At 37.7% G+C, this 24,552-nt stretch overlaps 1 protein-coding gene across 1 annotated transcript in view; it reads left to right on the top strand.

Annotated features, from left to right (window-relative positions):
• The window catches only part of ADCY3 (adenylate cyclase 3), a 2,166,879-nt gene that overhangs the window by 1,500,375 nt on the left and 641,952 nt on the right, over positions 1-24,552 (top strand). Inside the window, exon 11 of the mRNA XM_044062394.1 lies at positions 12,931-13,018. Within this exon, the coding sequence (XP_043918329.1) occupies positions 12,931-13,018 (88 nt within the window). The remainder of the gene's footprint in view (positions 1-12,930; positions 13,019-24,552) is intronic.

Genomic DNA, 24,552 nt, shown 5'->3' with positions numbered 1-24,552 from the left:
TAGCGTACACTGGTAACTTGTATTGAACGAGTACTTTGTGTCTTTAAGTTATACACTCATCTTGCACCTTACTACCTTAGATGTAGTCCTTGCTGGCAATTGTAGATGAACTGTTTCATGAATATTGTTGTTACAACTGTTGCAAATGAATGATTGTGTATGAGTAAGTTGTTGTCAGCTATTCGATGAGTAAGGCTAGTGGGCTTACTGAACGGGGACTCAATTGTGTATTGCCTCCCACGTGGGTTCTTCACTTGCTTGTAGGTACTTTTTAAATGCTTAACCCATCTACATCTGCTACCTTTTAGCTACATATATACAGTGCTCACTAGATTGGCTAGTGTTTAAACCTTGCATTAATCAGAAGCGCAGTAGCCTTTGGTATGCTTTAAGGCTGCATTTACGCCTTTTAGCACATTCTAAGGCAATTACACTGTAACCGTTTAAACCTTGCATTAATCAGTAGTGTAGTGGCCTATTTGTAAGCTTTATGGCTGCATTTACGCCTTAGCACATTCTAAGGCAGGTACACTGTTTGCAACTCATTGCGTTCATGCCTGCATCATTTCCCTCACATTAATCAGTAGTGGAGTGGCCTTTGTAAGCTTTTAGGCTGCATTTATGCCTTAACACATTCTAAGGTAGTTACATTGTTTGCAAGCCATTGCATTCATGCCTGCATCTTTCCCATGTACTAGCTGCTGCTTCCGCAAATCCCTTTGTAGTGCATGTAAAGTACTGTCGCAAAATTAGACTTTCTGTCCTCTATCCTGTTAGAGTAGCTTTTCAGCTCCTGGGGTAACCTTACCATAGCACGCTCCTTCAAAAGAGCACTATACCCTTCTTTCAGGTTTCAATTTATTTCCCGTGCAGTCTCTTAGCTGCCAGGGCTACCTCCCCTAAGTACGCACACCTGTATGAGCGGATTATGCCGGGGTATCCCGCTCTAGGTCAGCGCTTTAACATTAGCGGTATAAGCCCTACTTTTCACGCTTCATTCTTTTTCTTCTGATAAGACCCCTTTGGGAAAGAGTTGTTTTATCCTACGCTAAGGTTCACTCTCCATACTGTGCTTCAAGCGTCTGGGTGAACTCGCTCTACCTACACCCTTCTGAGAGAGCGTTTTGTCCTATCTTGAGATACACTTGCAGTTTTGGGCTCCCGCACCTTCCTTCAAATGTAGTTATTTATCCCCCCCAATCTTGTTAGCTGCCTTACACATATGCCAACTGTGATTAAATACTCTATCTTTGATTTATCCCCGTGGGAATCGCATGCATAGTGGTCGTCACCTGTAAACCACCTAGGTGACTTGCTCAGTACTTTTTGCATGCCCATGTGCCCCTAGTAGTAGTCTATCTCCTGAACTGTACTAGATTGTTTTGGGCTATTTTCTAAAAGCTGTCAATGTTAATTATATGAACTGCTTCTTATTTGTCTTCTGGGGATATCCACTCAGTGGGTATTATTCTAATCACTGTATCGGTTTCCCTAACAATACTAGGCAGATTTATTCAGTCATGTTTTACAAATGTTTTGTACAACCTACGGTGCCTAATGTGATTTTTCTTCAGTAGGAAATTGTATATGTACTCTGATTTCCTGACAGAAGTGAGCTGATATTGTTTTCTCCGGATTACCTTGATTTAATATGTTATGCTAAAGAGCATCTCATCAACTGTTCCTGTATTTGTTGATTTATGACTGCTAAACTTATGTCTTGGTAGCCTTTGTTAATGCCTTATGATTGTTTACTGAGCTAACGTAATACTGTTACTTTAGAGTCTGCTTGTCTCCCTTCAAATGTAGGGATTTGCTAGTACTGTTTTGCTGCCCTCACTCCTAATGTCTATTGTATCTTTCATTTCTGCCTAGCTTGACCCCCCTACACGGCAGGAAAGGACCCGCGTGGTCTTAAAGGTTCCTGTTAAAATCTACCTTCAAGCCATCCCAATGAGAGGTCATCCTACTCTGCTGACTCCAACTATAATTCCTTCCTGAATTAATCAGACAAAAAGAGTATGTTTCCTCCCTGGTCCATAACATTAAAGTGTACTTAGATATATCCTCACTGTAACTAATATTTCAGCCTTGTCTAACCTTCTAGATATCTCCTACCCAGCTTGATTTAATTTTTAAGGCACTGAGTCAGATAACCAGCAGCCAGACCCCTACCTGTTTTTGTACCTGCAGTGTATTCCTCTCCCTGACTTATCTACCTGAGGCACCTTTAGCTACGACATCTTCTCACTTAACCTGCATTCTGTTCCCTGACCACTAGAGGGCACTGTTTGTCAACTTATACTCTATTGCCTTTCCTCCAGCATTCCTAATTTAATTTGTACTACTTCCCTACCTGGTTTCTCTTTTTTCTCATCCTACCTTTTGCTTACCCTCCAAACTATTTTCTCACTCCCTTTAGGACCTCCTCTCTATCCCTTTAGCCTTTCTTCTCTTTCTCCATCCACTCTATTCGCTTTATCTTTCATCCCATCTCCCCTTTTCTTTAGTCACTTGAACTACAGAGGTCACTCATTACTTACCTGTGACTATTGCATTAGCCGCTTGCCTTTCTTCCTCCTCACTGATTGACTCCAGGAAACTTTTACTAACCTGCTGTAACCCGCTCTGTTCGCCCTATGGGCTCACTCCACTCCCCTACCCCCAATTCCCACCCACCCCCAGTGCTTCTACATTTATACTTCCATTACCACACCCCTTCCTGTTTCTTCCCCCTATCACAATCACTTATCAATTCTCAGCCACACCCCTACTCTAACAACATCCTAGCTAATTTATTATTAAGATAATTGCCAAAATCTTTCCCTTCATTCTCAGCATAGAACCACTTCTCAGTATAGCAATACCTGTACAACCTCCTTTTACCTATCTTTATTAACCCTGATCTCACCCAAACCACCTCATAAAACTTTCTACTCACTCCTTCTCCTCCTTCCCCTATACTTTCACACCATTTTTACCGCCTTCCCTCATACTTCCATATTTTATCTCTCTCTCCACTGACTACTACCACATCTATATTCTACCTATGGATCCAAAACATAAATCAATTTATTCTTACCTTCTACTCATAACTTCAACTCTTGTAGCTCTCTCCATACCTTACACTCTAACCTCCCTTGAACAATTCTCCTTTCTAGAACACTATCCCTACCAACAAACTCTCCCTATTTTCCTAAGTTATACTTACAAACATAGTAATATAACCAGTACCTCCACATACCTACTTCCTAAATACCACAGATCAACTATAACCTACTCCCATGTTAAAAGATCCATTCTCAATATCTACAAAATTGTTAAGTGGATCCAATATCCTCAGAAACACCCTCTATTAGCCGGCGGTATTCATCCTAACCCCGGTCCTAATACTAATATATTCGATCTATCAAATAACTCATCAACACCTATTAATACTACTATTAATAGATCATCAAACTCCCTTCTGATAGCACACCTTAACATCCGTAGCATTAATAATAAAATTACCTACCTTCACGCACTCTTACAAACTCATTCCTTTGACATACTCTGCATCACAGAGACATGGCTAAAACCCACTACCCTTGACCAGGAAATTATCCCTCCAGGGTACGATATCCTTAGAAATGACCGTAAAATCAAAAAAGATGGTGGAGTAGCCATTCTGTACAAATCAGGACTCCAAGTTAGCACCTTTGACATGCAACTACCAATTACGCACAATACAGAAATCCTAACTGCCAAGCTAGAAATTAACAATTCCAAATCCATTTATGTTATCTGCATATATCTCCCCCCAGGAAACAATATAAATACTCTTGAAAACATACTTAATCACCTCTCCACACAACTACCTCAAGAAACCATTGTTCTAGTTGACTTTAATATAAACTGGATAACCTGCTGTCTGCCCAATCCTACCAATCGCATAAATCTTCATGGATTCTCTCAAATTATTACCACTCCTACCAGAATCCATAAACCAAGCAATAAAGCAGCCACCTTAGACTGGATCCTTCACAATAGCCATCATAATACCTACAATTCAGGAACCCTTCAGATGATATTAGTGACCACATGATAACCTATGTTATTAGGGATAAAACCCATTGCCCAAATTTTTATAATATTATAACCCACCGCTCCAAATGTTTCTTCATTCCTCAGTCCTTCCAAAATGAACTCAAAGCATGTGATTGGTCTCCCTTGCTAAATCTTGAACTAAATGAAGCAGTGACCTTTTTCAATACAAAATTTCTTCAAATCCTAGACTCCCATGCCCCACTTCGATCCTCCCGCCGAAAGTCCAAAATTGCCACCTGGCTAACAAAAGAAACTAGGCAAAAGATCCTCCACAAAAATAAAATTTGGAACAAATGGAGAACCTCAAAAAGTCCAACTGATCATCTTTTTATTTTTATTATTTATTTATTTATCATTTGTTGACCGGGAAAGTCCGACTAAGTTCCACAGAGCCTGTTTTCAGCGAAGGCCCGGGGAGAAATGCTCCAGATGCATGTCTTTGGAATGTGGGAGGAAACCGGAGTACCCGGAGGAAACCCACGCGAACACAGGGAGAACATGCAAACTCCACACAGAAGGCACCCCAGCCGAGAATCGAACCGGAGAACCTCTTGCTGTGAGGCGACAACGTTAACCGCTGCACCACTGTGCCGCCCACTTCACTTCAAACAGCTAAGAAATGCCACCAAGAAAGACATTCTCAGAGGCAAAAAAGACTATTACTTTCAACTCCTTCAAACCCATAAAGCACAACCTCAAAAATGCTGGTCAGGCATTAACAAACTGCTACCGCCAGGACACTGTAAAACTCCTTCACCTTCTGGATTCCAAAATAACCCCAACCTGATTCCAAATGCTTTCAATAACTACTTTACTGAAGCCATTCTAACCCTTGCCAACTCAATACCTCCTAACACCACATCACCTCTAAACAACCCTAATCCTACAATTCCCACTTTTCATATACAACCTGTTCCTACATCCATCATTTCTAAACTCCTCCAAAAACTTAGACCCTTCTGCTGATTGCCTTCCAGCAGAATTCCTGCAACTAGCAGCTAAATCCATTGCCTACCCCATCTCCATCCTTATAAACAGAACTATCTCTGAAAGTAAAATCCCATCCATATGGAAAGTTTCCCATATCATCCCCCTACACAAAGGTGGCACATCTACTGAACTATCAAATTTTAGGCCAATAGCCTTACTCTCACCAATTGCTAAAATAATGGAAAAATGTATACACAAATAACTACTAAACCACCTTATCCATAATAATCTACTTGCCAACTGCCAACATGGTTTTAGACCATTCCACAGCACAACAACCGCCCTACTATCCTTTGCTAACTCTTTTAACGAAAATCATAACAACAATACTTTCTCTTCTGCTCTATTTATAGACCTTTCAAAGGCCTTCGACATGGTGAACCGCAACTTACTCATTGAAACCCTGAAAGCCCATTCACTTGACTCACAATCAATTCTTTGGTTTAAATCCTATCTTGAAAACAGACAGCAGGCAGTCCTTTGGAATAATACTCTCTCTTCTTCCCTCCCTGTGAACATAGGAGTACCTCAAGGCTCTATTTTAGGTCCTCTTCTCTTCTCACTATTTATTAACAACCTACATACCAATATTCCACAAGCCACTTGCATCCAATATGCAGATGACTGAACATTAATTTGCACTGCCAAATCCATAAACTCTCTCCAACTCCAGACCCAAACAGTATTAAACAGTGTTGAAAAGTGGTTCATGCAACACCGCCTCCTTCTGAACCCCAAAAAAACAAAACTACTACTCTTTGCTCCTACCGCTAAGTCAACTCCCCCAAACTTCATAGTAACCTCCAACAGTGGCACTAATATAGTCCCTGACACCACAACCCGCTTACTGGGAGTTACAATTGACAACACCCTTAGCTTTGACGACCATATTAACTCAACAATAAAAACTGTCAACAAAAAATTAGGATCACTCTATAAAATCAAACTCTTCCTCACCCCCCCAGCAAGACTTACTCTTGCTCAGACCCACCTTTCCTCTACCCTCTTTCATGCTTCTCCAATTTATACTAATCTATCTAGAAATAACATTAATAAACTGTCCACCTGTTATAATAACATAGCTAGATTTGCTACCTGTTCCCCCTATAGAACTCACCATTGCCAAAACTTCAAACAACTGGGATGGCTTGAACTGCATAATAAGCTTCTCTATCAGCAACTTGCTATAACCCAAAAAATCCTCTATCACCCCAATAATACACCAATCCTCACTAATTTGATCACCCCCTACAAAAAATCTCTCTACACTTCGCTCAGCAAACAAACTCCTAGTGTCTACTGTCAAATCAAACAACAAAGCAGGGGACTCGCTCTTCACTAACACAGTGGGAAAAAGTTGGAATCAACTTCCAACTGAACTTACCTCACTTGCTTCCACTCAACTATTCAAAAATCATCTTAAAGGATATCTAAAGAACCACTGGCTTTGTCCCTGCTCCAACCCTGACTGATTACACCCAATATACAAACATTTACAACACAATTTGGTTCCTAATGCTCTTTCTACTGTAGCATCCACCCCCTAATCTTACATTCCCTCATCTTCTAAAAAAAAAATAAAAAAATAAAAAAATAAATAAACACATCTACTTTCTTTAGGGTTTTTAACAAAGTATTTTTATCTCGTGTCACTTTTAATGTATGTTACTAATTTATATTGTGAATATGTCTACTGTAATATTACACATTTGTCTCTGTAACTGGTTGGAGCTTTTCTCCCCGGCCTCTACTGAAAATGGACATATATCCAGTTAGACTAGCCCGGTCAACAAATGTAAAATAAATAAATAAAATAAATAAATACCTCAGGCTTGAACCCTGTACCTTGTATGCAGGTGTTAAGGGCCTGAATTCCCTACCCACCACCATTTGTAAAAAATGTGCAGATTTTTGCCTCATATTTGATCTGTTCTGTTCCTCATAATATCTGTGGTTTCTAAATGTTTAAATGCTTAGATATTTGATGGTGCAGTGGTAGCATTGTTGCCTCAAAGCTGCAGGTTCTCAGGCTTGATTCTTGTTTGGGGTGCCGTCTGTATAGGGTCTGCATCTTCTCCCTGTGTTTGTGTGGGTTTGCTTTTGTGTCCTCCTATGTTTCAAAGACATGTCTGCATTATTTCTTCCTGGGCCTCTGCTGAAAATATTTTTTTTGTTCCAAGTCAGACTATCCTGGTTAACTAATGTTAAATAAAATTGACAGGCATTTGAATTTCAGACTTCAGGTTTCTGAATGTTTAATTCCTTAAATATTTGATGATGCAGTGGTAGCATTGTTGCCTCACAGCTATAGGTTTTCTGGCTTGATTCTTGGCTGGGATGCCTTCTGTGTGGAGTCTGCATCTCCTCCCTGATTTTGTGTGGATTTGCTCTGGTGTCCTGCCATTTTACAAAGACATGTCTGCAGTATTTTTCCCTGGGCCTCTGCTGAAAATTGTTTTTGTTCCGTCAGAAGTAAAATTGACAGGCATTTAAATTTCAGACTTCATATTCTTCAGAAAATACATAGTAACACAACCTTTTATTCTAGCAATTTTCTAAGTTTATAAGATGAATATTTGAAATGTGTCCCTATTTTTGGGACTGTATTCCCCCTTTATTGGCTTCATCCAGGTTTTTTGTGCTGAGGTTGACAGCTATGGCAAGAACTGTATTCACTGAATATGTTTGAGGGCTGTATTCCCTCATTACTGGGTTTGTCCAGGTGTTTTGTGCTAAGAGGTTGACAGCTATGGTGAGAACTGAATTAACTAAATGATAGCCATTTAAGTTTCAGTCTTCCTGTCTTTCACAAAGCAGCTGATGTGGTGTAGTGTTATGTTGCTCTGACTGTTTTGCACAGGGACCTTGGCAGTAAAATGTATGGTGATAAAACAGCATTTTATTCTAGCAACTTTCCAAGATTATACAAGCAATGTTTAATGTGTCCCTGTTTTTTGGGCTTTTGACCCCCCCGCCCCACAATAAATGTTGGCTTTTTCCAGATTTCTTGTGCTGCGAAGTTGAGATGCAGTTGGGTATTGAGTAGATTTTACAAGGAGCTGAGAGCTGCAGGGGAAGAGAAGTTTAGTGCTGCTTATGCTGAGTCTGCTTGCATTGTTAATATCGCAACAGGTTGTGTACTTGCTTTTGATGCAGAAGGCTGTGGGTTCTACTCCCACAAGGAGTGGATGCTGCCGTACTGAGAATGTCCTCCTTGGCGAAGATACTAACTATGAGCCTGTTATCAGTTTGCCATCCATTTCCTATTGCAATATTACTAGCTTATTCTTTTTTTTAATGTAATATAGGCAATTTATTCCTCAGGGGCAACAGACACTTTATTTTTCGATAAAACCATGAAATATATAGGTGTTTGCTGGCAGCAACCTCTTCATTAGTTACAGATTTCTTTAATGTGGAATTATTTAGATGACTTTTACTTCTTCTGAGATTGTGCATATTTACTAATAATGGCGGACTGTAGAATTGTGCATATTTACTGATATGTTGGACTGTAGAATTGTGCATATTTACTGATAATGATGGACTGTAGAAGTTTGAGTAGACTTTTATGATGGAAATGTTCTGAACTGGGCAGTTTTGTCATTATGGGTGCATGCATTTTGTTTCATTGTTTACTGGAAAAATGTTCTGAATTGGGCAGTTTTGTCATTATTGGTGCATGCGTTTTGTTTCATTGTTTACTGGAAAAATGTTCAAAACAATACATTTAAAGCACCCTCTAACAATTGTACTGTATTGTACAAGGAATATAATTGAGTACAATCAGGAAGGTGTATCAAAGAGCACATGTATGTTTCATGTACAAGGGGCCTATGATTTGAAAACAGCCCAAAATTAATCTTTATCTGCCACTGGCAAAATGTATTTTCTTTGAATGTGGGTTTCAATGCTGTTTCAATAATGTGAGTTTCAAGGGCAGAGAAGTTTTAATGCCAAGTCTGTTTTCATTGTGAGACTGCATTGCTTTGTTTAGCAGATGTCGTAGTGTTTGTGCTGTAAAATGCAAAATAAAACTTTCATAAAAGTAAAGCAGTATGCACATTAGTGTTTATGGTAAATGGAGTGAAATAGCCAAGTAATGGATCATTGGAATGGCTGCAGGGGTGAGGCTCCATTTGACCATGATTTTGTGAGGGGGAAGGGCGGCAAACTCAAAGACAGCCCCAGCTGAACTCTACCTCCCAACTGTCCAGATTTTCAAAGAATGAATAGATTTTTGCTTCTTATTTTTGGTTTGTTCCTCATAAAATTTGTGGTTTTCTGGCAAATCATTTAGGAATTAAGTCACTAAATAATGACACACTGAGTTTCAGACTTCATAACCTTCAGAAAAATGCATGCTAAAGTAAGACCTGTTATTCTATCAACTGTTTCAGTTTATACAAGAGCAATTTTTAGTACTGTTTATATGTTCCCCCAATATAATTGGCCTTATCCAGATTTATTGCATTAACAGGTTGAGAGCTACATGCAAATAAATTGCTTTATAGAATTAGGCATAGCCAAACCTCTCAACTGTCCCAGATTTTTGGCTCAAAATGTTGCTCTTCCCCCTAATAATCCCTCTGCAAAATAGCAATTTTGGAAGAAAACATAGAGGGTTTGCAATTAAGAAATAACTGTAGTAATCAGAGTTATAGATTACTTTTATTTCAGAAATGCACGTAGATTCTTTTATTTTGTCAGCTGCTCAAGTTAGCAATACTAATATTAAAGTATCCCTTCTTTGACAGGTTCTCAGCTGTATTGTGTGGCTATTTTATATTTTTCCATCACATTGTTGGTCCATATTTCACAAGATTGTGTTTTTTTTTTGGCAGTTTAGTGACAAATCATTAAAGACTGAAGTTAGGAAATAATGACAGACATTTGAGTTTCAGATTTCATACCCTTCAGAAAATGCATACTAATGCAAGACCTATTCTATCTTTCTAAGTTTATAAGAGCAATATTTAAAAATTGTCCTTATTTTTGGGCCTTTGTCCCATTTCTATATATGGCTTTGTCCAGATTTCTTGCTCTGACGTTGAGAGGTATGGCAAATGTGTCAGGGCCATCACAGTCAGCCAGAGACATTTCAAATTGTGACATACTTGTTGCACCCCACTCTCCCATGTAGTGACCTTGGATGTGTCCAAGCAAGGCAAGGAGTAGTTATGCAGTGTAAATGTGCAGAGTATCCCCCCATCCAAGGTAGACACAAATACTACAGTGGCTTTTCATCTGTCCTTGATTTTGCAGAATGGTCTGGTTTCTGTCATATTTTTGTACTGATGATTTATGCTTATTACTCAGAAAGTGCCCTATGCTCTGTGTTTAAGTAGCAATGCTTTAATGACCATGAGGTAAGCTTGTCTGAGATTGTAAGATACAAGTAAGCTTTAATAAGCATACTGTTAAAACATTGCCAACATTGAACGCCTTTCTGTTGTTGCCATACAGAGAATACTTACCTAAATAATGTATAAGCCTTGGGTATTGAAATGCATATGACAGTATTTGTAATAAAGGACAGGATTACATTATTTTAAGAAGCTCATTACACTTGTTGGAGACTTCCAGTCATCTCTGCAGGCTTTTACCCGTAAACTAAACAGAATGCCAATCATGTGTGGTCCATAACCTGTACAGTAATCCTTTAAGCAATGTATCTTGAACTTGTTTGCTTTTCATTTTTTACTTTGATCATGTTTTCCCCATGAAACAAGTAGATAGTTCTCAGGCAGCAGGTCTTTTTTGGATAAGAAACATTTTTACAAGTGGGGGCATCACAGAGATTTCTACTTTCAGCATATTACTTGGTACTTTAATAAAGCTGAGTGCAAGGAGAAGTGGTTTGAGTTGAGTGCTTCTTGTTTTTCTTATTCTTGATTTTGACTGGCATTCCAGTAATGTATTTAAAAAGTAATTTACTTTTTCATGCCTCACAACCTTTTTTCTTTCCATCTAGATATTAAATAAGATGTCATGCAGCCAATGCATTGAAATATTTTTATTCTTCTACACTTCATTTTGCCTTGATTGGACTCTCATGATGACAGTTTGGCACCCAGGGCAGCTTATTTAATTAAAGTTAGTTTTTGTGGTTTTGAGCATAGCTCCTCCCCTTTCAATTTGGCTGCACCCGTTCCCATTGACCCCACCCATTCAGCTGTCTCCTGCAGCCCCCCTTTGATTTGAAGTCACCAGCCGCCACTGGAATAGGCTTGAATTAGGGCAAAGGAATTTTACAGAATGGATGTGTGAATTATGAGAACTAGGCTACACTATAATATTTAACTACAGTATTGTGTACAGACTGGCAAGGTGAAGCTTTTAAATGTGATGCTGTAATGGCATTGGCAAATTTAAAACTCCAACCAAATTTCAGGAATAGCAGATAAGGGAACATAGAGAGAGGATATCAATAGCACTGGGAGAAAAGATCTTTTTGTGATCCACTCTGCATCACAGTTATAGAATTAAACTGCCTAGGGATGTATTATTGTAAGAATATTTCTTAACTTTTTAGGCCAGGTTCGACAGTTTAGAATCATCCTAAGATACATGTTTAGTATTTGAGTCCTCGTTCCTTTAATGCACTTTAGGCAAGAATTTAAAAGAAAGATCCTTGACAAGAAGTCATGAACCGCATTTGCTAAATCACATATCACAAGTGAGTACTGTGTTCTTAGGGATTCCAAAAGCATACAGTCACAGTTTGTGGTAATGCTATTGTGTATTGTGATAATTTACCTCAGATAAAGGGTGATACGATTACAGCTTACCATTTAAAGAAACGGTCTGTTATACGGAAGTATTGGGATGGGGGTACCTTATTGCAGTGTAGCACGTCTTGCTTGTGTGTGTGTGTGTCCTGTTTCAAAGCTATACAGCATTCTTCAAGAAAGTTCACCTGGTTTAACTTTATTAAGCTATCTTGTTTTCTGGGAACTAGCAGAATTTGTAAGACAGAATCTCAGGAAACTGCTAATTGTGATGTGCTTTGATATGTAATGTACATGCACACGTTCACGTTTGGTATGAATATGATAACTTCCCTAACCTGACTTTGTGCAGAGTGTGACAGTAACTGTTGGGTTCTGAGTATAGACTTAAATAAAGAGCACGTGATGCATAACTAAAGAATCAATTCCATATGTTTGACATTGATATAAAGGTATTACTTTTTGCTGAGAACAGTACATTTCTTCAGAGTTGAGGCTTGTGTTCTTTCAGACTTGATGGCAGACTCTGTGATTCATGGCTGATAACCCTCACTGCATGCTCAGTGCACAGATACCCTAAATCTCTGGTCTAACATCCAGCATGTTCTAAAATGGGCATTCTAGGGCATAGAGTTCACAAATATCATGACTAGACTGGGACAGCTGAATGCATGGACATTTCCAAGTGGACACCACTGTTTTTCTCTCCTTTTTTATTATTCAAAGAGGTAATTGGAGCTTTTAACTTACTTTCTTTTGAATAAGGGACCTTGATCACTGCAGGCAATTTTAAGATTTAAAAAGCTATATAAACAATAATAATATTCCATCCAACCTTTTTGATTTTGTAGGTAGGCAGTCTCTGCCTGATTTTTCATACTGACATTTTGAAGCCTTGTTGAACCCTGACAAACATTAGTGCATGCTAAGTGGGGTAAAGCTGCACAAGTTTGAGATTTAAACCTGCACTTACAGATGGTGTGTGACAGAAAATGCATGCTCCAAACCACAGACATTACTGAATATGACAGGAATGTTGGGACACTGTTGACGCCCTTCTTCTCTTTAGAATGTAAACAGCTGTATGTATTTTACTGAATCCACTTTCTTTTTTCCTTTCCAGTCTGATAGCAAACTATGTTACCTTTGTCATCGGAGAGGTGTTGCTGCTGATCCTTACACTGTGCTCTCTTGCTGCTATCTTCCCCAGGGTAAGGTGAATGTTTCACACTTTCTTACCAGTCACTTACCCACTGTTTGCTTTACTTTAAATGATGGTTTCTTTCCACTGTGTGCAAAATCATTTGCTTGGATTCTCAGAGATTAAGTTATTTCACACGGCTGGGATGAAGAATTTGGGAATTCATGGGTATGTAATTTTGCCAAGTACTCATGATTCATTTGCTTTCATTTCACTGAGTCTTAGTCTTTTGACCTTTATTAACATCAGTAGAAACTAATTAGGGATGCAGGTCTGCCTTCCCATATATTAGTAGAGCTACAATTTCAAGGTCATGCCAGTAGAACAGAAAAGGACTGCATATCCAAGCAAATGGAAAGCCAGTGCATAGAATGACTGTGAAATCAGGACCATTTATAAACAAGTACAACTGCCATATTACAAATTCATACTGGAAAGTATTTAAGCAGTTGAGAATGTAAGGTAAATCACCTTTATGTTCTTTACTATTTGGTAATTGCCCTGACAGTCAAGTTCCATTTAGAAATGTTTCCAGTGCAGACAGCCTTTTCAAGTGCCCAAACTGGGACTTTTTTATTGAAATCTAAGATTTTGCAGAGTGAACGATAGCTTAATCCAAAGCAAAGGATTTTCTCTGATTTTATTACCAATGTCAGTGTCAGTGGATTAAAAGCACGCTCGCCTTTGGTGCTAGAACACCAGGCGTCTAACTTCTGCATCCACTGCAGGTGTCTGAATTAATTTTCAAGTTGCTGACACGCAGTGCAGCATTATAGAGTGCTGCAGTTCTGAGTGTTGCCATCCTTTAAATGAGATGTTAAACTGAGGTCCCATCTGTCTCAGGTAGTAGTAACTCACATGGATGTAAAAGATTCCAGGGAAGTTATCAAAAAAGAACTGGAAGTTTCCCAATGCCCTGGCCAAATTTCTCCTAATAATATAAATAGTCTAATGAGACTAACTTGGTCAACAAACAATAACTAGATAGATAGATAGATAAACTTCTCATTATTACAGAATTCAGTTGTCTCTGTATGTCTGTCTCACGTTAACTTTTTAGGTATAGTATTATACATTCCTGTGTATTAAAATAAAGGTTATAAAATAATGTTTCTCCTACTGTATCAATTTGTTTGCCATTTTCTCATTCTTTGCTGGGCATAATTACCCAAATAAGGATTGTTCCACAAAAAAGGTGATGGGTGATAATTTTAGCATTTCAATGGTAAATGTCTCCTTTAGCTTAGTGATGAGAATATTTACATTCAATGAGGTATTGTCAGTCAGTTCTGCTTTGCTGCAGTGGTAAAAGAATAATTTCAGTAATGTAGTTAAGTAAAATTAAGTAAGAGAGATTGATAGGGAGAGAGATAAAGACTTGTATAAAAGAAGTGATCCGGCTTTTATTCATTTTCAGTAATAAATATTAAGTAGAAATGAGAAGAAGATAGTAAAACATCTTTGCAGACAGAGTATGCACATTTACATAAGTTCACAGGTGTATACTAGGCTGACAACCACTGGGACCTTTATAAGCCTAGCCATGCATCCCAGATGTTTTCTGCAAGTTATTTTAGATGCTTAGAGGTTATTTTACAGGGTACGTGTAAGCTAGAGTATTATTTACAGACCTTCTCTGTCACACACTTTGGTGCTAAACCTGGGGTGAATTTCCCATCAGCTGATCCAGATTATGCGTGATTAGCCTTCGGGAAGACCTCTGCTTTACATGGATGGGAAGCCTGTCCCAGGGGAGGAGAGTTCTGTAAGACACATACATGGTCCTCCAACATATTATGTTTATATGGCAAGCAAGGTTCAAGTCTCTAGATCAAGTAGTTATGATGCTATTGGTTTCGCTGATGTGCAAAACATCCAACAGAGTAGGATCAAAGGATGCATTGTATGCCAGGCACAGGTCGAATCTCAACAATCTGTAGGAAACCAAGTATAGAGGTAGGGCTTTGAGGCAATCTGCAATAGGACATGTTGTTTACACCCTGTATTCTTTCCATGAGGAATTTATGTGAATGTTCCACTAGCTGCATGCACCTGGTCAGGTACAAACCAAAAGGGGCTTTGTACTCAGTGATGGGTCTGATGAGGGCCATATACAGAGGAACAGTGACCTTCTTAAGCCTGGATGCTATGCCTTTGCTTATAATTTGTGCAACATAGAATGATTTCCTTACTACCTTAGACATATCAATCAACAGCTAGGTTACTGTCCACATATATCTCCAAATCCCTGACTACTGAGTCCACTCTTAGGGATGTGTTATCAGTGAAGTAGTTTCCTATGGTGGCCAACTTCCCAAAGGGTACTATTATGCATTTCGTGGCAATGAGTTTTAAGCTGTGACTGTTTCACCAATTTGTCTGTGTTAGTCCTTCCTTTAGAGTGTTAGTGTCTTAGGGGGATTCCTCGACTGCTCCTAGTTTGCAGTCATCTGCAGACTGAGTCATCCAGAGGCCTTTATCATCAGCATTAATTTCTGAGAAGGAAATACCAGAAAGGAGCTTACCCAATACAGAGCTGTGAGCAACTCCACTAGTGACAGGCCTCTTTGTCGAGGTGGTTGCCCCTATCTTAAATTCCTATCTGAGAGCCAGCTGGCTATCCAGCATGTAACATAAGAGCTAATACCTAATTCCATGAGTTGTTTACAATGCCTAAGCAGGTTATTGTATCAAAGGCCTTAACCAGGTCAAGGTAGACAGTATGCACCGTTTTTTCCCCGATACATTGCTTTGTTGATCTTTTCAAAGAAATCCTCCAGGTTGAGTAGGAATGTTCTGCCTTTGATGAAGCTAAACTGGTTTGGATCCAGTGTCAGAATGTTTTATATTTCATTATTAATCATATCCATAGTAACTCTTTCCAAGGGTTTGTATATGAGACTAATCAGGCATATGTTTCTGTAGTTCCCTGAGTCCATTGATGGACCACCCTTGTGCAGAGGAATGACCATTGTAGTCCTCCGTTCTCATGAAATAAAACCTGCCTAGAAGCTGTGGCTAAATAGTGACTTCAGAGGTCCAGATAGGTCATGCTTCAGACTATTTAGGAAGCATCCTGTGTTGTTATCGTAGCCCATCAGTGTGGTGTTCTTAGCCTTAGAGAGCTTACTTGGAACCTCCTCCCTAGTGATAGTTTTGGGAGTTACATTAGATGGTATTACTTGGGGGTGGCCAGTAGGGGAAGGTGGACGATAAAACTGGAACTGAGTTTGTTTACCAGCAGATTTGCTATAACTTCCAGCTCTGTGTAAATGGTTCTATGAACAATCTTCAGAATTTTATGGGTAACTCAGTTTCCCAGATATAAAACTTGAAACTTAAGGAGTAATATTTCTGTTTGGAAGCCTGGAATCCAGTATGCATACAAAAGTGACTAAATATGAGAAGCTGTGTAAATAGGCAGTGAAACATAAAGGACAGAGAGAGGGATTCTGCTGATGGCATAGCAAATTATAAAATGGCTGTTGAGGAATTTTATGAGCCATGGAACAATAAAGTAGAGTCTTGGTAAACAAATAAATCAAAACTTCTCCATTTTTAGTACGTTAGATTTTCTGACTAAAGACCTCTTATGTTTTTAGGTGTGTGTGTGTGTGTGTGTGTGTGTGTGTGTGTGTGTGTGTGTGTGTGTGTGTGTGTGTGTGTGTGCAACCACACTAGTAGCAGCTGTTTGAAAGATGTTAGTTACCTCTAATTCCTGAGAAATGTTGCAACTCTGACTAAATGGGTGTTCGGTTAAAAATATTGCATCAGAGTCTTTCAGCTTTCCTCCTAAGAAACCAGTGTGAAGCTTTTGGTGAGAAATCGACTGCAACAACACAGAGAAAAGGGAACCTATCTCGTAAGAATGATGAGGAAAACAGGAAGAACAATTTTAATTCCTCTGTAGAGTTTCACTAGTAGAATTAGTAAAGTTAGTAAAGTAGGTATTTATTTATTTACTTACATTGTTTGACTAGATTAATCCCACTAAGCAGCAAATCTATAAGATGATATTTATTCAGATAGGGGAATTTTGACAAGAACAACAAGGAAATTCCTTTGCTCTTGAATTCTTGGGAGTTTCCAAGATGGTAGCCACAAGCAGAGATGTGGTGAGGTGATGAAAGAGTGCACTAGAGGAACAGGTTGAAACTTTACTGGAACTTTAATGAACCTGAACTGGAAAAATTGCCTCACTTTGACTCAAGTGATGGATAATGAGACTGTGGAGATGGAGAATGAAAAAGCTGCATTGTGTCTGTTGAGAAACTGAAATTCTTATAGGACTGAGAAAGGTTAGACTGTGTCAAAGAGTTCTGAGTGGGTTGCCTTAAGGTAGGACGCCAGTCACTCAAACCTAAAGAAGCAGTCCACACCTAAAGTAGGTCATGGTGATGTCAAGGAAAGAGGTGGAGATAGAGAGACTTGTGCGTCATTGACAAGTAGCAACATGTATCTACCTGTTAAGTATGGAGATTATACAGAAAGGGCTGTAATTGGTCATATATGTAGGCATTGAATGACAGTGTTCCTATGCTGTGTGAGTAGAGCAGATCAGGAGAAATAATCTTGTGTGAATTAATTGCCTAAAAGATGTAGCAGCTAGACATTCTTTTTGGATACAAGTAATCAAACCCTTGAGTCTGATTGCTTCTGATTTTAAGAACTGTCATGTGCTTCTGATTTTAAGAACTGTCATGTGTTTGTATAAGAAACCATCTTTAATGTTTCCTTTTGAGATTTCAACTGTCATGTGTAGAATGATATTAAGGTAAATAACAGACAGCCTAAAATGCTGTGAGTGAGCTTTCAATTACAGAATTTTGAGTTATTCAGAAGAAAAGAATGATGTTTGCTCACTTTTGATCTCCATTGGTAAAGGAAGACATAAAACATGAACTTTATAATGTTTGCAATGTTGTAGACTATGTAGAAAAGGTTATAGACTCTGTTGAAATATGATTAGAGGTTGGAAAAGCAGATGTTACTCTGCTTATAAGAGATAACCTGAGTGTTCTTTTACCCAGAGTTATGAGACTTGAAAGTGATACAGGGACAGTATTTTATACTGATCAACTGAAACAATGCTATTTTTATGGAAAAAATAGTATGTTTTGAAAAACTGCCATACAAGAAAATCAGAGCAATGTGAAGAAGTGGGACATGCAAAGTCTAATTGCAAACTCAAGTGTAGAAATGTATAAAGGTGGGGCATTTTAGTTTGACTGCTTAAGAGGAAATGGAAGAAGGGAGTATTTTATACTGAACAGAAGATGGGTTCTGAAATTCAAAATGCAGAGTGTATGGAAAGTGAAAAATTTGAAAATAAAGTTAAGTGGAGAGGGGAAGAAGTGAAGTAGAATTAAGATCAGATAACTGATATTCAGCATTTCAGTCATGGGCAGAACAAAAGGAAGAACAAAACAAGGTGGGGTGTAGTATAGGATAAAGAATAAAAGAATAAGAACGCATAGACCAAAAGGAAGAAAACTTAAAAGACAAAAGCTAATTTTACTGGGCTTTTAGTAAATGTGGGTATTAGCAAGTATATATATATATATATATATATATATATATAAAATTTACAATGTAGTTCAGTGTATTGAAAAACAAAGGTGTGATGTTGATTTCTTACAGGATATGAGGTTTATTTAACACTTTGAAAGGAAAGACTAGAATCATGGTGGGGAGGATTATGTGTCATTTGGAAAAGAAGGGAGTTCAGGTATTGCAGTTTAATTTATATAATAGATTCTGCTAAATGGATAGTTACAGGACTGACTGTGGTAAAGGTGGGAGAATATTGATTATTGTTTATATGAAAAAATGCATCACAGGATATGCAGTGTGTGTGTGTGTGTATATACACACACACACACATATATATATATATATATATATATATATATATATATATATATATATAAAATTAGATTTATTCAGTAAATTAGAAATTTATATAATCTGGGCAGGAGTGTTTAAATATTAATTAAGAAAAGAGGTAGGGATTCTATAAGTAGGAATAAAAGAGTAGAAATGCTAAAGAAAGGAGATATGGAAGTGATGGATATTGAGGAGTCTACATATGAGTGCATGTAAAAATGTAAGGACTGAGACTAGGGTAGATTGTTATGTGTAGTAAGAATTTAGAAGTACATAGGCAAATAACTATATTACCAGGTCTTTCTGATCATTTTGTGGGACAGGTACTAATAGTAGTGAAGGTGATATGTTTGGTAAAGTTTTGTTTAAACTGCAGGAAGAAATTTTGAAGAAGGAAGAGGATTGCAGGGCCATTTTCTGTATTGTGGCAAGACCATGCTAATGTGATATTCTGGTATACATTGTGGGAGGCATGTATGGAAAAAGTAAAGCACAGTATCTATATCAGAAGAAACAGACAAGACAGGAAAGAGAATTCTAGGTGTAATGTAGACAATTTCATGATGCATTAGAAAGCTGAGAGGAAAAAAGTATTAAAGTAGGGAGGAAATTGTATGGAAATTGTGGCAAAAGAATTAGGAATTGTTATGAAAAGTAAGGTATAATGCAAATGGAAGGAAATAGCAATGTCTCTTCTCGTAACAAAGGATATACTGTAAAACAAGTATTATGTAAGTTTTGAAGTATGGTAGTGAATATTATTCATTTTATGTATTTATTTATTTGACATTTGTTTACACTGGGATAGCCTGACTGGGTCAAAAGAACCCATTTTTTGTGGAGGCCTGGGGAGAAAGCATCCAGATACAGACATATATAAGGATAGAAACATAGCACGTTTACATTACAACGTCATACTAAAAAAGAATAGGTGTTTCAGAAAATCATGTGGCACAAGAGTAAGTATGCTACCACATATGTTCAAGTAATAAACAGAGAATAAGCAGTTATCACACCATTTAAAATAACAATAATAATTTTTTTATAAGGCTCGACAACATTTGCTCATATGAGTGGAAAAGTATTTACAAGAAATGTTTGAAAAAATGCAGTGATCTAGAAGGACAGTCTGTGAAACATTTGAGAGAACATTTAATAAAAAAATAGATGCTAATATTATAATAGGTGAGATAAAAGAAATGTTATAGGTAGGTGGCATGAGATATAATTCTAAAAGGATATTCCAGTTAAGCAATTAAGTTTGTTGAGAGACTGTGAAGGAAATATGGGAAGGAAAGAAAGTGAATGTAGGAATGTGTATTAGTATGGCAAAATGTATATGGAGAAAAGAAAGCAAGAGGAAATTAAATAATTGGAGATCTCTGTGTTTATCAAATAAAGATTACAAATGTTTTGACCAAAGTGTTGCAAGCAAAACTTTCAAAATATCTAAATAAAATAATAGAACCAAAAGTGTATAGTGTAGTGAAAGGAAAATGGTTACAGAATGTATGAATGTTGGTAAGGGAAGTGGCAGACCTTATTAACTTAAAGAAAGAAGATTAATTACAGGAGAATATTAGTGAGGATTTTGATAGCATGGAGAATGGGTTCATAGGTATTTACTAGGCTGTTGATCTGTGGGGAACTTAAGAAGTCTAGCCTTACATTCTATTGGTATTTTTAGCCCTTATATTTTGCATAAGAATAATCCAAAATAGGGATATTTTAGGACATTTACTTATTGCCCCCATCCAAGAAGGACATGGATGTTAAACTGAGGGTAAATTTGTTATCTATCCTTTTGTCCAAAATGCATTTAAGTAGAATAAGAGAAGTACTCTGCTTTATGTGGACTGGAAGGTGGTTCCATAGAAAATGTATTGTCTGTGAACATGTTCTATTTACACAGCAAAAGAAATTGAGATCCCTTGAGAGGATATTTAGGATACCACTAGATTGCAGATGTGTAATAGGTTTGACAGGTTAGGATCTGTTGATCTGTACACAAGGCAGAGGACAGCTCTTAGTGGCCAGTATGATACCGAGAAGAGGGGACAAGGCTTTGAGATGGTCAGCATAGTTTTTTAGTTCCTTGATTTTTTTTAGTGAAAAAACATTGTGATCACTTCAGTTGTGAAGTAATAAAAAAAAAAAAAATTACCAGCTGTAAATGGCGGTGGAAATAAATTTAGAAAATGTATTAAAATTGTATGAAATAATACAAGTATAAGACCTGTTGTAAATTATTGGTTGGGGAAATGTATAGAGGTGAAAGGAGGGGTTATGCAATATTGGTTTTATGATTCCCATACACTTTACTGTATTAAGGAATGCTGCTATTACCAAAATTAAACTACTGATGAAAGGAAGGCAGTGGAAGGTAAAGGAAAGCGTTGATATTCCATTGGTGGCTTTATATATAGAAATATCTTAGTAATGTTGAAGAATGGTTTGTGTTAGGGTTAATATCAGATGTTTTGGATGGGCTATTAAAAAGTACAGTAAAAATGAGACAGAATGGAGATTTTGCTACAGTCAAAATATATTAAAGATGTGGACGGCTTTTCAGTTATAATAAAAAGAAGAAGGTGCACCTTATTATGTCTGTTTTATTGAAGAAAAGTTGATATTTTTTCAGTATATTGTTTGCTCACATGTTTAGAAGTGTAAATGCTGGGTATATTTTCAGTCATTTGGGCTATGAGGTTAAACCCAATAATAAAGGAAGTTTTATATACAGAAGAGAAAATGGGTCTATGATCATTCTTGTTGTATATTTAACTTTTCTTCAGTTGGGAAAAGTGCTAAAATAGTATACTGTGATACAGAAGAAATAAATGTGTTGATATCAAATCATTGTGGAAGGGTGACTGAAATGGGGTTAAAAGAAAAGGAAAAAATAATGAGAAATGGTTAGAATATAAGAGGAAAATGGTGCTCTGGAACGAATATATGTGGGAAGAGGTTCAGAATTCAAAGAAATGGTAATGGTATGTCACAGTATTTTACAGTGAAATCAATGACAAAACTGGGTGTGAAGTTAAAATGTTATGGCAAGAAAAAATGATTAAATATGAGTCAGCATTATGGGATTTGTTCTGAATAATTTTTTTCTTTGTAAGATGCCTTTCAAGGCAGAAATGATGTAAAAAGTGAAGGAAGAAAGAATTTAATATAAATGAATATGGTACATGAAACAGTACGTCATGTATTGTTAGAATATAATTTATCACATTTGTTGAATGAAACAGAGAAACACATAGTCATAGAAATATTTAGAGCAGTAGAACCGTGAGATACTGTGCGTGGTTTATATGAAGGGTTAAATAAGAATTTTGTGGTAACAGCTGAGAGAACAATGATATAGTGCATGTGGTAATATGGTAAGGGAAGTATGGGGAGATGAGGTATAATAAAGTATAAGATAAGAAGGAGTGAGTGGAGAAATGAAATGGGTATATGTAATGAAGAGTAGTTAAATTATAAAGGGGTACATTTGTATAAAAGTCTTTGAATTCTGTAAGAGAAGAGGAAAGATTATTAGTGAAAAAAGTAAAAAATGTAATATTCTGAGAGTTATCTTATGGATAGATAAGTGTTGTTTCTTCTTCTTTCGGCTTTTCCCAGTTAGGGGTCACAGAAGGCGCACACACACATACACACACACACACACACACACACACACACACACACACACACACACACACACACACACACACACACACACACACATACACACACACACATACACTCACACCTAGGGCCAATTTAGAGTGTCCAATCCACCTACAGCATGTCTGTGGGATGTGGGAGGAAACCGGAGCACCCGGAGGAAACCCACGCGACCACAGGCAGGACATACAGACTCCGCACAGAAGGCACCCCAGCCGAGGATCAAACCGGAGAACCTCTTGCTGTGAGGCGGCAACGCTAACCACTGCACCACCAGATATGTGGTCAAGATATTTAAATTAAAAATGCTGTGTATCCTGCCATGGATTTCTTAGCATCCTCCCAAGCTATCACCAACTCGGGCAGATGGAACATTTGTTTAACATCACATCAAAAAGATGGCATTTCATGAATGTAACACAAATTTAATCCTGTATTCCAGAGAAAATGCTGGAATATGAATCTAAATGGATATTGCTGGAAGGGAATGCACAGCCTTCATGATCATCTAGGCATTAAAGGCAAGTGTACAATCTGCTGGGGATTTGCAGTCTGTCTCTCAGTATGTGGTAGTGACAATTAGCAGAAGAGAAGGATTCAGAAATGGACCAAATCAATGCCACATGCACTGCTCTGAGATATGCATTGTTAGTGCATCTATGAAAATACAGGCTATGTAACTGAATAAGTACATAGCTTAGAACAGTAGTTGCAAACTAACCGACCATCTCTAACTTTCTTACTTCCACAGTTAAGCCTGTGCACAAAATACAATAAACACAGATGTGCAAAGCAAGCCTGTACTGGCTAACCATAGGAAATAATGATGCATGCTGAAAACTACAAGTGTGCATGTGCACATTGGCTTCCTGAACATTTACTAGATCTGCATTGCCAGATTATCTCTGAATTTTGTAAGGAATGCAGATACCATATTTCCTGTCTTGTCTGCACAAGGATTGCCCACAAAACTACCTACATGCCTAGTAGGTATTCAAATGCAAACATTCTTTGTGTGATCTTTTCTGAATCATCCCACCTTTTCAGGTATAGTCCACAAGCTGTTTCTGTCTGAGGTGAACACTACAATTCAGGAAACTAAAATTAGAACTTATTTTTTATATGGCAAAATAAAAAAATCAAGATAAGTTGAAGTATTGAGGAAATAGAGCCAGGAGTAAAACTCTTGTGAACTTGTAAGCTGCCAGTAGAGTTAGAAAACAGGGAAATCATCTGTTTACTTACTTGAATTCCTTAAGTACTTATTGTACCCAGGGCTGTGTTATAATGAATTGCGAGACCACCCAGATCTGTAGCTCCCAAACCCTCCTTGTCACAGTGCACAGTAAAAGCATTGTCAAGTTTTAATGTCACACAACCAAAAACTTATCAATAAAAATGCTTGGCCTAATACTCAAACAAGGCAGCCCAAGGCCTTTCTAAGGTCTTTTGCTTAAGTTAGACAAAAGGTCATCCATTCGTCCTATGTTAACACCTCCTTATTTCTTACTCCCATTATAGGAACTGCAACAGTGGACTATTAGTATATGTATTCAATTCACTCTGTCGTCTGTGTGCAGTTTTCACCACTTCCTTCCCAGAATGCAAATTTAGCATTAATTTCATGTCTGGATATATTTGGTATGGGAGTTGGTATAATGGTTGAGGGGTTTACTTTACAGTCACAAGTTACAGGGTTTGATTGTCACCTTTGAAAGGGAATTTGTCTAGGCTTAAAATTGCCTTCAAGGGCAGCTAGCTAAGTACTTACCTATGAACCTAAGTAGGATGGAAACATAGTGTAGTTAACACTTCCTCACAGTGCAAATTGTGCATAATCAGTGTGTTTAAAACTGTGTGCTCGTAGTAGATTGTGAGCCTGCAATTGTGTAATTATAAGAAGGCAGATGTCTAACATGAACTATTACAGGAGCTGTACACCAATTTGTTCAGAACTGTTTTGCCTTAAGACGCACACATGAC

Source organism: Protopterus annectens, chromosome 2.part1 (assembly GCF_019279795.1).
Source record: "Protopterus annectens isolate FY-2018-M chromosome 2.part1, PAN1.0, whole genome shotgun sequence".
Taxonomy (NCBI): Eukaryota; Metazoa; Chordata; order Ceratodontiformes; family Protopteridae; genus Protopterus; species Protopterus annectens.
The sequence above is the reverse complement of the archived record's forward strand: the minus strand, read 5'-3'. Positions and strand labels throughout refer to the sequence as shown.